Here is a 15367-nt window from a genome sequence, read left to right as displayed (position 1 = left end):
CAATTAATTTTCTACTTAAGCAAACAAAAAAAAAAAGAGATAATAATAATAGTGATAGCGGTGATGAAAATTTGTAAAATTTAAATATTATATGAATAAGGGATTAAGAAATTTCTAGAACTACATCGATTGCATCCATTAATTATTATTATCAGTTATCGAAAAAATAATAAAATAAAAGAAAATTCTAGAAAAATTTTTCGTAATATTTGTTGGACATGGTGTTAAATTTGAAGAACAAACAATTAGTTACGAGTACAAACGTTAATAAATTAAAATAACAAACAATTAAAATGATAAATAATAATAATAATAATAATAATAATAATAATCTTATCATTAATTATTCTTATCGTAATGATATACAAATTTTCTTATATATAATTAAATTTTCGGACCGAAAACGGACATAAGAATAGAAAAATTAGTCGAACAAACACAAACAACTGAGTGGGTGGACAAAAAGGAAAATGTTTGGCGGATTAATTTTCATGTTGTTGGTAGCAACAGGAATGACCGTACAGGTATTTAATTCATTTTTTTTTTAAATTTATAATTTAATTATTAATTAATTAATTAATTAATTAAAGTCATGTTCGGGTTCTGTGCTCAACGTCACAATTTTCTACGAAACTTTATGTCCGGATTCAATGAGATTTTTTAGAAATCAACTTTCTTCTGCTTATAAAAATGATGAAATAAGAGAAAAAGTTTTTTTCGATTTGGTACCGTTCGGTCACGGTAGGGTGAGTAGATAATCAATAAAAAAAAGCATTATTAACGATAATTTCGTACCTGAAAACGAAACGGAAAATTTTTAGGTTCAAGAAAATCCATTTGTTGTTAAATGTCAACACGGACCGAAAGAATGTTTGGGTAACGTTTTACACGCATGTTTTTACTCACGTCACGATAATAATGAAAAACAAGTTAATTTTGGTGTTTGTACGATGTCAACAAACAATCCACCAACGGCTGGACAAGAAGTAATCATTATTATTATTATAATTTAAAAAAAAAATAAGAAGGGAAACGTATGATAATAATTTATTTATTTATTTACAGTGTGCTAAAAAATTAAATTATTCTTACGACGGTGTTGAAAATTGCGCTTCAGGTACGGAAGGTGAAAAATATCAATTGTTAAATGGTAAAAAAACTCTTGATTTCAAACCTAAAATTAAATTTATACCGACAATCGTTTTTAACAACGTGAGTATACAGCAAACAAACAAACAAACAAACAAAAAATTTTTATTAGAAGTAAAGTTATTTTTTTTTTACTATCGATTTTATTTTTTAGGTTTACGTGGAAGCAGATCAAAATGAATCCCTTAAAAATTTTGAAAAACTCGTTTTAAACAAATTGAAAAATTTGTAAACAAAACATAAAACATAAAACTTACCTATTGATTAAAAGCATTATAATAATAATAAAAAAATGAAAAAAAAATGTTTTTCTTGTTGCTGTTGCTGTTGCTGTCGTTTGTTTGTTTATCTTATCCATTCTCACCGACATTAAATGACGTAGAAAAATTATCATTATCATTCGTCGGAATCGTCCAGTACCGTTTCGAGGACTTTAAATACGGTAAACATAATTTCAAAATCTTTTATCCCTTGTATAATTAATTCTCTGCTACATTTCATTATATCGATATTAAAATTCGATAACGGATCGCTATCATCATCATCATCGTCATCATTACTATCATCATTTCCGTTATCGTAATCGAAATTATCCCTTTCGTTATTTTTTTCTAATAATTTATATATTTCCGGTTCGTTTCCACCACCACTTCCACCTCCTCCTCCGTTATTATGCGTTAGATCGAATAAGAAATTTTTACGTATTCCACGTGTAGCTGAAAAATATCCACAAAATTTTTTTTTCAAATGATGATGACCCCCTCCCCTCCTCTCTCTTTCACCTCAGTTGAAGAAAACGTATTTTCTTCCCACCCCCGCATTTTCCAATAATAATAATAATATGGATGAATTCTATTTAAACGATCCTAATCGATGGATCGACCGAGATGAAATCTTACCTGGCCTGTCAGTATCCATTAATATTTCTTTAATAGCAACGAATAGAGTGTAAGGTTGCGGAAGTGTGACGCCGTGATTCATAGGCATGTACCGGAAATAGATGTTCCCGTGTTTTTTAACCAATAATTTTAATCTTTTGTTCATTTTTTTTATGTATCCGTACCTTCCCCGTATCGACCTTTCATATTCTTTTGCATTTATTATTAATAAATATTTTAAATATTGATAAATTAAAACTGTTATTATTAACGGTCCTATAAAATAAAAAAATTTCAATATTATTTTTATTATTATATTTACGTCGTTTAAATTTAACCTCGAATCTATTGATTTATTATTATTATTATTATTATTATTGTTATGGTTGTTATTGTTATTATTATTATTCGATCCTGTCGTCGTTGTTAATTTTTTCACATGTTTTATTATCGCTTTTATTATTTCCAAAGATTCCATTATTATTATTATTTCTTCTCTCTTTCTCTCTCTCGCTCGATGAAATACTATTTACTTAATTATTATTATTATTATTATTATCATTGTTATTATTATTATTTACAATTTTAGTACGATTCATGTTATTATTATTTTTCGTTAATTTTTTTTAATATTATTATTTCCTGTCGAACGATTGGAACTTTATTAAGGTAGTCGTTAACTTATTTATTATTATCATCATCATCATTATTATTATCATCATCATGGCGGGAAAAAAAAATCATTTTTTATATTTGTCTGTGTATATTTATATATATTAAAAACTAAATCAAAATTGTATATGTTATTAAACATTAATAATTTTTATAAATAACTTACGTATAAAAAAAAGAGAAAAAACGCACGCGTTAATAATAATAATAATAGTAATAATAATAATAATAATAAATTTAATTTTTTTACGCGTTAAAAATCGTTTGTGGTACGCACGTGTGTGAGTGAGAGAGTTTTCATCACATACACGCATATTTTTTATAATGTTCAAATGCGAATACGACGTGATAATGATAACGAAACACATAAAAAAATTTACCCTCCCTCCTTCCCCCCAAAAAAAAACAAATAAAAAAACCGGATATGGTTAAACGGGTTATGTTCGATAATTAAATAAATCTCTCCCTACTTATAAAATTATAATCTAAATAAAAAAAAAAAAAATAATAATAATAATAGTAATACAAAATAACTATAGTAATGGTAGTAATGATAATAATAATAATAGTAATAGTAATAATAAGAATTCGTTCTTAAAAACGTTTCCGACGGTTTTTAAGAAGCATTTTAATTTATCATTATTATCATTATTATTATTATTATTATTATCATCATCATATCTATATAAAGAAAGCTTTTCGCAGCGTAGTACACGTAATGACGACAATGACGTCATTCCGAAAAAAAAAAAAAGAAATCTACATTTCGTATGTACATTTACACAATTACTGCCTATTTTTTGATATTAAAAAAAATAAAAATAAAATAATAATAATAATAATGATAAGAATAGTAATAATAGTAATAATAATAATAATAATAAACATTTATGTTCAGTCTTTTTCGGGGGGGAAACTTACACAAAAAAAAAAAAAAAAAAAGGAAATTTTTTTTTTTTTTTCAATTTCCATTATCGAAACCCTGATTCATTCATTTGATTTATTCATTCATTCATTCGTTCGCTTCTTCCTTCCTTCCTTCCTTCATTCATCCATTCATTCATTCAATCATTCGTTTTTTATTTATTCGTTACGTTTGACGTTTTTTTTTTTTTTTAACGTTAGAAAACGTCAAAGCAATATTTCAAATTAAAAAATAAAATAAAATATAAAATTAATTGTTGCCGTTGCTTTTGCTGTTGCTTCTGCTGTCGCTGTTGCTGGTTGTTGACGTTGACGTTCGGTTAGGCCGTCAATAAGGAAGCTCGCCATCAAATTTTCTTTTGAATGCTAAACGAGGATTTTTTTCAATTTAATTATGTTTGTGTTTCCATATTTGTTAAAATCGACGGCTGCTGAAGGCTCGTTTTTTCTAGCCTGCGTGTGCCAGACTAAAATCTGTAACCAAATCATTATCATTATTATTATCATCATCATCATCAACATAATCATAATAATATGCGAAAAAAAAATTCGCCGGTTCCACAAAAAGAGGAAAATTAAAAAATAGTATTATTATTATTATTATTTCATTTTGATTTAAATCTAAAAATAAATAATAATAATAATAAAAACGTGAATAATTACGGGGTCGACGTTCGAAAAGTTTAAAGTTCGTGACCTTCCATAAAACTACGTCAGCCATATTATATTCGCCATGTGTCGCACGTACGTACACACACACACACACACACACGCAACACGACACGACACGACATCGCAATAAATATACATATATATATATATATTTATAAATCATTTGATATAAATATTTAATTGCGCGGCCATGATGAAAATTCTACTTAAAATAATTATTAAAAATCACAATAGATGTCTCTAATGATCGATTAATAATTTTTTGTAAAATTTTCTTTTCGGAAAATATAATTTTTAAAGGAAATTTTAAAAGGAAATTAATAGTAATAATAATAATAATAATAATTTTAACGGAATGAATACAAAAAAAAAATATTTACAAATAAGAAAATGTTTAATTAATTAATGACAAGATAAAGGGAGGGGGAGGGGGGGAAACGAAAAACAAAAAAAAAGGTAACAATAGCAACAACAAAGGTTTCAACACAAGTCAAAGGTTTTGCGGTTTTTTTTACCTACACGTTCAATTTACCCTTTTGTGTGTGGCCCCCTCCACTCCACTCTCCTCTCCTCCCCTCATCGTTTTCCTTTTTTTGGTGGTTCTTACCACCACAATTCGTCGTTAGTTTTGGGTATTTTTAGTTCGAAAGGCCATCGAAAAAAAAACTTTTCCGAAAATTTATTATCGTACTAATCATAATAATAATAATAATAATAATATTTTAAAATAGGAAATTGTAAATAAAAATAAAAGATAGATAACATTCTTATCTTCGAATCGAAAAGATGTCAATCGAATGATTATCGTCATCATCATCGAAATTTTAAATATTAATTTAAATTACCTTTGTGCAATTATCGGCTTTTAATTCGACTTCTTTAGGTTCGAAAGGCGATAAACTTCTTAGGAATCCATCTTCTTCGAATCCAGGTTTGTAAGGCATCGAAGCTTTTGGTCTCTAAATTTAAATAAAAAAATTATTATTATTATTATTATATATAGATAAAAATTATTTGACGGGTAAAAGACAACAAACGTCAGTCGTCAGTCAGTAAAATAAAAATTTATAACGTTTTCATTGAAAATTCAACTTTTCCGTTTTTTTAAGGAACGACGTCAAACGTTACATTTTATTTTTTTTTTGTGTGTATGTGCAACGAATAAATTATACATTTGACAAAGGAAATGCATAATTTACCAAAAAAAGGAAAAGAAAAAAAACGAAAATCGTGAAATTTAATGACACTTCATGGAAAGAAATGTCATTCGCGTTAATTTTTAAAACCGTTTGTCGTTATTGCTGCTGCCACTACTTCAACTACTACCACTACTATCACTAGAACCACTACATTCGTTACATATATGTCTGAAATTGTAAAAAAAAAAATGTCGACGACGTACAGTTTTAAACGGAAAAATTATCAACACACGAAATTCAATTTACTAAATTCGGGTTTGGACGATAAAAAGAAAAAAAGGAAAAAAGGAAAAATCTAATAAAATTTTTCAAAGAGGGGTTAAAACTAGGGTCAAAACCAAACGAAGTAAAAACAAAACCCCAAAAACCTCCCCAACAAAAAAAACCAAAAAAAAAAATTAACAAAAACGTAATTTGTTTTTCGGAATAGGAAGAAAAACCCCCCCACCCCCTTTTCCCCCGTTCGTTAAAATTTTTAGGGTAAATTTTCCATCTGCATCATCGTGGCTGATTTTTTTTTTTCTCTCTCTCTCTCTCTCTCACCACACATAAATGAGATTAAACGTGCGTGATCGCGAATCGCACACGTGCACACGTGTACACGCACTCACCCACCTTGAGTAAAAAATCTAAATTGATTGCAAAACCCGCCATGTCGACGGGAAATTTTCGTCCTCCCAACCAACCGTCGTAAAAACCGGCAAAAGTTCCATTTTTAACAACCGGACTACTCACGCCGAATTTCGTACAAAGGCCAACGGGAAACATGGAAACCTTTTTAGTCGTTCGTATCTGAAAACAACAAAAAAACAAAAAAAATTACATTTTTTCAATCATCAAAAAAAAAAAGAAAAATTGATTTTTAACGAATCGAGAGAGAGAGAGAGAAAGAGAAAGGGAGAGAGAGAGGGAAAGAGAAAGAGATAGAAAAACTTTTCCATTTTCCTCCCAACTTGTGACAACGTATTACAAAGTTTTTTTTTTTTTTTTTTTTTACTACAACTACCACTAATGGAATAAAATGGTGACGAATTAAATGCCGTCATTACTCATAATAATAATAATAATAGTTTGAAAATAAATAGTAAATAACATATAAATGTATATATATTTTCCTTTTAGTTTTATATTATTATCGTATTAGAATTTTATATAAATGAAATATGCGTGTAATGATAAAAGACACACGTGCACCACGTGTGTGTGCGCGTGTGTCGACGGGTTTTCATTCTTTTAAATGAGATTTCAAAAACTTTTTTGTTTTCCTTTTTCGAGTTAAAAACATTATGAATGAATGACTTGTGACACGAAAATGCTTTTAAATCATTCTCTCTCTTTATCCCCGACAATTTGAATATAAATCCGATATACCTAATTTTATCGGGGAAAAAGAATCATAATAATGATGATGATAATAATAAACAGCAAACAGACAATCGCGTAAAAATAAAAAATTATATTATAATATTAAATCGTAATATTTTCGCATGAAAAAACAAAAAAAATGACTCGTGTAATTTATTTTTTCTAAACTGGAAAAATCACAAGGTTGCCAACCTTAAAAAAAAAAATTTTTTTTAATTTATTTATTTACTTTCCATCGCTTCGAATTCTTCCTATTGCTTTGCCTTCCCCGGTAAATTCTATATTTTTTTTTCAAATTTTATTTTGAATCCGTTAAAAAATTCGATTTAGTTTTAAAAATTAAATTATTAAATTAAATTATTTTTTTTTTTATAAATTGAAAAAAAAATTTCATTTCGAATCGATAAGTGAAGAGAAAATGGATTTACAAACTTTAAAATAAAACAAAAAAAAAAACTGGACAAGGCAAATTTTATTTATTTTTTAAATTTAAATCGAAAATAAATAAATAAATAAATAAAAACCGGGAAAACGACCGAATTATTTATAACAAAAAGTTTTTTTTTTTATAAGAAAAAAAAAAGGGGGATTTTTTTTTTTTTTGATAAACTAAGTCTCTGAAATATTAAGGGAAAGTGAATTAGAATTGTGATTGTCGAGGGAACGTAGTAAAGACAAACGGGGAAAAGGGAAAGAAGAGGAGCGGAGAAAGGATGGAAGAGGGGAGGGGAAAGGGAAAGGGCGAATGTGTCATTTCCCAAAAGGGGAATGAAAAACTTGGTTTTTATAAAGAACGATTTTAGGGTAGAAAGAAAAAAAAGAAAAACCGGAAAACGTGAATTTTCCTCCCCAACAAGGCGAAACGAATTTCAATTTTTTTCTATTTTATCATTATCCTTATTTTTTTTTTTTCGGGAATTTCCTTCTCTCTCTCACACACACACACTCGCACTCATTTCCTTGCTTATCCGATTCCAATGTTTGAATGTGAAAATATTTTTACTCTCAACCGGAAACGAAATTTAAAAAAAAAAAAACCAAACAAAATTTTCCGCATGAAATCCAATAAATAGAAAAAAAAAAAAAAATTTTTTTTTCGCACCTGATCTGATCGACGTCAACGTTTAAAAAAAAATTAAATTTTTTTTTTATTTCCACTCTTTTCCAGAGTTTTAAAAAAAATCATTTTTATTTTCCAGTAATAAAACTTTTTTTTATTCCAGATGGTTTAAACTGATACCCAGCCTCATATAATTTTTTTCCCATTTCCCATTTTTTTTTTCTTTTTTTTCTTGTGAAAATATTTATTAAAAATATATGAAATAAAAATTATGACGTAATATATAAAAAAAATGGCGTTGTTTGTTTTTTAGGTTGTTAAAAGTCGAAAAAAAGAAATTTCGAAAGTAATTTTCCAAAGGACAACAGATTGAATTTTTTTTTTTTCCTGGAGGCGACAAAAAAAAATGACTTGGAGCAGACAGTTTGCCGCCTTTTTTTAAGTCTAAATAGAATAATAATCATTATCGACTGACTTTACGTAAAAGTGAAAAAACAAATTTAATTTTCCGCCCCCCATTTAAAAAAAAAACGGCAAACGTGCGGCAAACGTCAAACGAACATTTTATAAAATTTTTCTTTTTTTTTTAAACTGAATCGAATACGATTTAATTTTGAAAAGTTAAAATTTCTCCTCCCCCTTCCTTCCCCACTTTCGTCAGGGTTTCTTTTTTTCGTTTCTCTTCCCCTCTTCCTCTCCCCTCTCAGAAAAAAAATCTCTCTCTTCCATATCTTTTACGTTGTTTATTTTAGCTTTTTAGGTTTTTTTTTTATTCCTCCCCCTCTTTTTTTTCACGGTCAAATACTCAACGTACAAAACCTTCAACCTTTTGGAAAAAGTATTTTCTCTTTCCGCCCCCCCCCAACCCGCCCCCCACCCCCACCCTGTTTTTAAGTTTTGCATTTTTAAAAATCATAAAAAATTTACGTATTTATCCCGTCTGCGTAGGTTTTCTTCAGCTCTCGTGGAAAGTCTCGACCTTTTCCCCCTTTTTTTTCCTTTTTTCTAAACCTTTTTTTCCTCTTTTTTCTTCCTCTCATTCCTCTTCCCCCTCCTTTCATCCTTTCCTTTCTTTTTTGACTCTCAACAGAATATAATAATTTTTTTTACATTTTTTACCGGAAAATTTAAACGTTTTTGAATTTTACCCATTTTCTTTTTTTTTATGCCAATCAAAATAATATGACAAACGTTTCGTTGAGGTCATCAAAAAAAAAATTTTTTTTTTATCAAATCGATAAATTTTATTGAATCATTGAACCGAAATAAAATTCAATATATTGTTTCTCCAGCATTCCAGTAAAATTCCAGAAAAAAAAATATAAAAAAAAAAATGGCACGAATTTTTTTTTTTTTTTACGATAAAAAACGGACTGCATTCGTGCGACGTAAAATTTTATTATTATTATTATTATTATTATTATTACAATTTCCTCCTTTTGACCCCTACTAATTTTCCGCGACCGGAAAAAGGAAAATCGAATGAAAAATAAAATTTTCCACGAGTTTGACCGTAACTTTTTTTTTCTCCAACAGTATTTTCGTGACCAATTTTTCCTTTTTCGGGGCGTCCACTTAAAGTTTTGAATTTTTGCGGGAAAACTTTTTACGCGGGGCCCCCCACACCTTTTCTATTACTACCACCACGACCGCCATCTTTAATTTTTACGACAATCGGTTGGTAATAAAAAGTAAAAAAAAAAAGTCCATTAAATTTTTTTTCTACTCTGGATTTTCTTACTTTCCTTTTCCCCCCTTTCCCCGCCCCCACTCTTCATTTCTCTCTCTTTTTCTCGATCATCTCATTCATCTCGAATTCAATAAAATTTTTTTTTCAAACTTTCACGGTAATAAAAAACAAAATGATGATAATAATAATAATAAAAAATTACCGTCTGTTGAGAAGCAATAGACTATAAGAAAAAAAAATTTTTTTTTTTTTTTTTTTTTTTTGAGAGAAAAAAAATCGAATAAATAATTTCGTTCAACAGAAAACGGAAAAGTTTTCTTGTTTTCTCTCTCTCTCTCTCTCTCTCAACTTTGATCCCTTGAGGATAATTTTTGATTGGTTCTGGACAATTCCACTGATCGATAAGTATAAAATCAATCCAAAGTTTTTTTTTTTTTTTTTTTTTTTTACAACTAACTCTAACAACAACAACAACAACAACAACAAACAACAACTACAACAAGAACGTCAGCACCAAATTGTGTTTCGTAATTAAAACTAAATTACGCGCACGTGTACACACACGCACGCACTCACGCATACGTAATAATACTATTCAAAATGTTGAAAATAATTAAAAATTATTTTTTTTTTTTTGCATTTCCCTCTTATCTTCATCATCATCATCATTATTATTATTATTTTCTTCCCGTTGAAAATTCTCGATTGCGTGTAACGGAAAAAACTTAACGGAATTTTAGAGAGAGAAAGAAAAAAGTTCAATTAGTTTAACTTTAAGTGAAATCTATATTAGCGTATTGAATTGAAAACTTTTTTTTTTTCTCTCCACCGTTTGTTGTTGTTGTTGTTGTCGAGTTTAAAAAAAAAAAAAAAAAAAGTTGAAAAGTTGAGTTGAGAGAATAAAAAAAAATTTTTTTCTCCCCCCTCTCACTCCCCCGCTCTCCCGCTTTTCTTTTCTCCTCCCTCCCCCAAATTTTTTATTTTTTTGTGTGTCGTCACGCAAATGTTAAAAATCGTTATTATTATCATTATTATTATTTTAATTAACAAAAAAAAAAAGAAAAATTTAGACGGAAGGAGCCGTGAAGGATGTGCGGGTGAGAGGGAGTTAGGGTGGGGATGGGAGTGGGGGAAGGGTGTCAAGGGTGCGACAGGAAAGTGGGGGTAGGGGAATTTCGCGTTACATTTTAGAAAATTTTCTTTTTTTTTATTATTTTTCCGATAAAAAAAAAGAAAAAGTTTTCCAAAGTCGTTAAAGGTTAAAAGAAGTTAAGAAAAAGAAAAAAGAGGAAAATAAATTTTTCTTTTTTTTTTTTTTAACGGATAAAAAAATATTCCGGGAAAAAAAAGAAAAACTTTACAAAAACAGGAAAAAAAATATCGTCTGCTAATTTTAATTTTTTTTTTTTTTTGTAAATTAAGATGAAAAACCTTTCGAATTTTCTTTTTTTTTTAAATTTTTTTCGCCGGAAGTAAATCTCGTAAGAAAAAAAAAATAATAATAACAGATGACGAAACATGATGAAAAGTTTTACCCGTTTGTCGTTTGTTTAAAAAAAAAATAAACAAACGACAAACAAATCGTCGTGTCACTAGTAATACGCATTACATACGCGTTACATTTTAATTTAAATTATTTTATTACACGCAAAAAAAAAAGAAAAAAAAGAGAGAGAAAATTCTTATTGCAGACGACACACACATTCCTTTTTAAAAACTTATTATTATTATTATCATTTACGTGAACTCCGATTCGTGCAAGTAATGAAAAAACGTCTGCTAAGTTTTTATTTAATAGTTTTACTTTTTTTTTATTTACCTCTTGAAAAAGTGATATATCGTATGTGTTATCATCGTCGGCAAAATATAGAACGCCTTTTGTCGCGTTTGCTCTTATCCATTCCAATCCTCTGTTTCTATTTGAAACCCCGCGGGGTTTTATTTTTTTCTTTCTGAACTGTTCAGGCATGGGAGCTGAAAATAAGAAGAAAATAATAATAATAATCATTTTGAGTAAATAAATTATTACGCGCGACTCTTCGTCGGTATCAAATAACGAATGAAAAGTGATTCAATTTCCGATTTGATACATCTTGTAACGAGGGGTGTGCGTGTGTGTGAGTGCGCGTGTCTGTACCGTATTTACATTCCGAAAAGACGAAATCCCCCTCCCCCCTTCCCGTCCCCTACCGATTTGTGTACACTTATACATTTGGGTCATGTAATAAATTATTTATTTCTTAAAGTTGATGAATTATTTAAAACGATGTTTTCTAATATTTTCGTGGCCGTTGGTGCCACGTTCGATGTTTAATATTAATGAAGTGACACTAGATTTAACAGCTCATTGGTCTAAAGAGGTTCGTAAAATGTTTTCTCTTTTCTCGTTTGTTTTGTGCATTTTATTATCACACACTCTCTCTCTGTCTGTCTCTGTCTCACCTATCATGTGATGATATTCGATTCCCGTTTTATCCAAAAGTTTTGTCACTAATTCCGTCGTCGAATTTGCATCCTCTATGACCAACCAAACGAGATTTCTCACGTGCATCAAAGTTTGAGCCATTCTCGTCAATTCTGCGAGTTGTTCCGGTCTCCTGTAGGTCGGAGTTATCAAATATAATGTCGGTTCCGGCCATTCGATTGTATTCGATATTGAATAATCACAGCCTTTTGACGACGATATCAATTCTCTACTTATTTGCAACGCCAATTCTTGTATGTATTTTTTACCTGAAAAATAAGTTTTCATCATCATCATTATTATTATTATTTCTTTTGGCGGTAGTTGTTGTGATAATTAACGGAAATTCCTACGAAAAAATTCAATAAAAAAATTTTATTTATATGAATGAGAAATTGATGTGAAAAATGACGTCACACAATAAAATTTTGATTTCCGGGACGTGGAAGGAGAGGTGAAAAATTATCATAAATAATAATAATAATTATAAGAGAAAATGATTTCGGGTGACTTCGTGACTTGTAATTTTTTTTTTGGGAAATTCTAAATTTAAATAAATAATTTTTACCTTAATAATAATAAAATAAAATTATTTCCTTGAATTTAAATCAAATTTTATGTAGAAAAAAAATGAAAACTTTTCCAGTATGAATAAAAATTTTTTTTTTTTTTAAAGAAAATTCGTAAGCGCGGGAAACGGAAACAAAAAATTTTAAATTTAAAATCAAAAAATAAAACAAACGAAAAAACTTTACGGGGAAAAACTTATTTACGTTTTTATCATTACAGTGATAACGTATATAGATTTTTTTTAAAAAACGAAATGAAACAATAATAATAATAATAATAATAATAATAATAATAATAATAATAATAAAACTTTACGAAAGAAAAACAATAAAAAACTTTTTTAATAAAAAAAAAAATTTTTTTTTCATCGTTTCCGTCGCGAGTTAAAATTTTTTTTTTCCGAATCTATTGAAAAACAATAAGAAAAATCATCATCATCATCATCATTATCATCATCATTATTATTAATTTCAAATACGTAATAATTGATCCGAAAATTTAAAATTCAATGCATCGCGATCAATTAAAAAAAAAAAATTACAATTAATTAATTTCGTATTAAAAAAAAAAAAAAAATTTAAATTAAATTAAATTAAATTTATCACCCGCAATATATTATCGCCGCGTTTTCCCTTCTTTCCTTCTCTTCTTCCTTCCCTCCTCCTCATCTCCCCAATTTCCCAATTAAAAAAAAAACGCCTTAAAATTTAATTTAGGCATTTTCCTAACGTTATCGAATTATTGATTATACGTTTTTTTTTACGAAAAATCGGGGAGAGAAAAGTTTACGGTTTCGATGTTCGTGGAACGAGAATAACGCGAGTGTCGAGAACGGGGAGAGGGAGGGAAGGCCGGGGGGTGTGCGAAGGGGGTGAGAAAAAAACGGTTTTATTTAATTTATGATCATTAATTATATAATTAATTACACAAAAATCTCATTAAAAAAAAAAAAAAAGAGGGAAAAGGGAGAAAAAAAATTTTTTTTTTTTTTTCTCATTAAAAGAATAAAAAAAAATTCCGACGGATTAATATTATTATTATTATTATTAATATCAAAACAAAAAATCAATAAAATGTAGGATTTTGCCTAATTTTATTCATCGTTTTCCTTCTTCCTTATTTTTCTTTTTCTTTTTCACCGGCTTAAATTATAAAATTTGATGCGTTTTAAATGAATAAATAAATAAATAAATAATAATAATTTTTTAACGATTCGTTTCCGCATATTGATTAGTTTTAAATTTTTTTTTATCGATTTATTGATTACAAAAAAAAAAAAAAAGTGTCACAAGAACAAGTTTAAAACTCTCTAATGCAAATAAAGTCACGAATGAAAACAAACAACCAAACACGAACGAATGAAAAAAAAAAATGCATAATTATTAATTATTACTATTATTATTATTATTTTTTTATTTACCGACTACGTTGACTATCGAAGTATCCAATTGAAGTTTCGATACGACGGCTTGAACGATTTCTTCACTTCCGCTCGTGGAAGCAGAAGAATACGATGATGGTACGGAAATGTTTGTCGTGTTCCACGTTGTCGAAACATGATATTGGAGCATAAGTACGCCGGCACCGAGAAATATCAACAGCCAAAGCTTTCTAAACGAATCCATCCTCGAATTTTCACCCTGATAACAAAGAAAACAAAAAAAATTATTTAAAAAAAAAAGTCACGTGGTTTTAAAATGTTTTTCTTTTTAAAACAAAAAATCACGATTTCCTCGACTTTGCAAAAAAAAAAACCTTCATCGAGTCATTTTTTTAAAAAATATTTTTGCCCTTGTAATACTTTTCCAAATGTGGTAAAAAGAAAAATTATTCGTGACGTCACAATTTAAACTTTTCCCCTCTAGTTTTTAAATACCCACATACAGAACAAAACAAAAAAAAAGTTATAAAAATTTTTAAACAAATCAAAGAAAATAATAATAATAATAATAAAAAGAAAAAAACAAACAAACAAACAAACTTTAATTTAAAATTCTTGTATATTTACAATAAATTTCAAGATGTGACAAACTTTAAAATCTTTTTTTTTTTTTTTAACAGCAAAAAGTTGTCATCGCGTTACTCCATTAATAATAATAATAATAATGATGATAATTTTCATTTTCTCTTTAATTTTTCTTACGTCTAACTATCGAAAGAAAATTTTCTTAATTTGTTTTTTTTTTTTTCAAAAAAATTTTAAAAGAAAAATTTACCGACGTAATAATGATAATAATAATTTTTTTTTTTTTAAATTTATTTTCCAGGTTTCACATTTCTTTTCTTTTTAAAAAAAAAAAAAAAAACCTGGAAAAACAAACGCGTTTTTTTACGTGATAAATAAAAATAAAATTTTCCGATGTGAAATACGGAAAAAAAAAGAAAAGAAAAGAAATATAAGAAATATTAACTCTTTTCTTCTTTTTTAAGGATGGTATAAAAAAATCCTGGAATATTAAACTTAAAACAAGAGAAAACGGGGAGTGAAGGGGTGGGGGAGGGGGAGAAGAGCGAAAGCGGAAAAAGTAAGAGAGAGAAAGAAAGAGAAAAAAAATTACAAAAAATGTTAACTTCGTGTGAATACGTATTTTGCTCTCGGGAATTCTTATTTGTGGATAATTCGTTCCCTTTTTCTCTCCGTTCGGTTTACGCCAGAAAAAAAAAAGAAAATCTGCTGAGAAAAAAAAGAAAAGAAAAGAAAATTTTTTTTTCCTTTTTTTCCGT

At 28.1% G+C, this 15367-nt stretch overlaps 3 protein-coding genes across 3 annotated transcripts; 1 reads left to right on the top strand and 2 right to left on the bottom strand.

The window, feature by feature from the left end:
- Positions 1-650: 650 nt before the first annotated feature.
- Phum_PHUM032320 (uncharacterized protein) lies at positions 651-1381 on the top strand (the record flags this gene model as incomplete). Its single annotated transcript, XM_002422991.1, has 4 exons — positions 651-746; positions 822-986; positions 1066-1212; positions 1304-1381. 4 exons carry the CDS (start codon positions 651-653, stop codon positions 1379-1381), a joined length of 486 nt encoding a protein of 161 aa, XP_002423036.1.
- Positions 1382-1545: 164 nt separating this feature from the next.
- Positions 1546-2193, bottom strand: Phum_PHUM032310 (uncharacterized protein; the record flags this gene model as incomplete). Its single annotated transcript, XM_002422990.1, has 2 exons — positions 1546-1865; positions 2049-2193. The coding sequence occupies 2 exons, from the start codon at positions 2191-2193 to the stop codon at positions 1546-1548; spliced, it is 465 nt and encodes a 154-aa protein (XP_002423035.1).
- Positions 2194-3989: 1796 nt separating this feature from the next.
- Positions 3990-14268, bottom strand: Phum_PHUM032300 (glucuronyltransferase-S, putative; the record flags this gene model as incomplete). The annotated part of the gene is made up of 6 exons (XM_002422989.1): positions 3990-4097; positions 5141-5254; positions 6110-6286; positions 11429-11583; positions 12052-12342; positions 14064-14268. The coding sequence occupies 6 exons, from the start codon at positions 14266-14268 to the stop codon at positions 3990-3992; spliced, it is 1050 nt and encodes a 349-aa protein (XP_002423034.1).
- Positions 14269-15367: the final 1099 nt, after the last annotated feature.

The sequence above is a fragment of the Pediculus humanus genome, genomic scaffold, assembly GCF_000006295.1.
Source record: "Pediculus humanus corporis 1103172107383 genomic scaffold, whole genome shotgun sequence".
In the NCBI taxonomy this organism is placed as follows: Eukaryota; Metazoa; Arthropoda; class Insecta; order Psocodea; family Pediculidae; genus Pediculus; species Pediculus humanus.
This window is presented reverse-complemented; position numbering and strand designations above follow the sequence as displayed.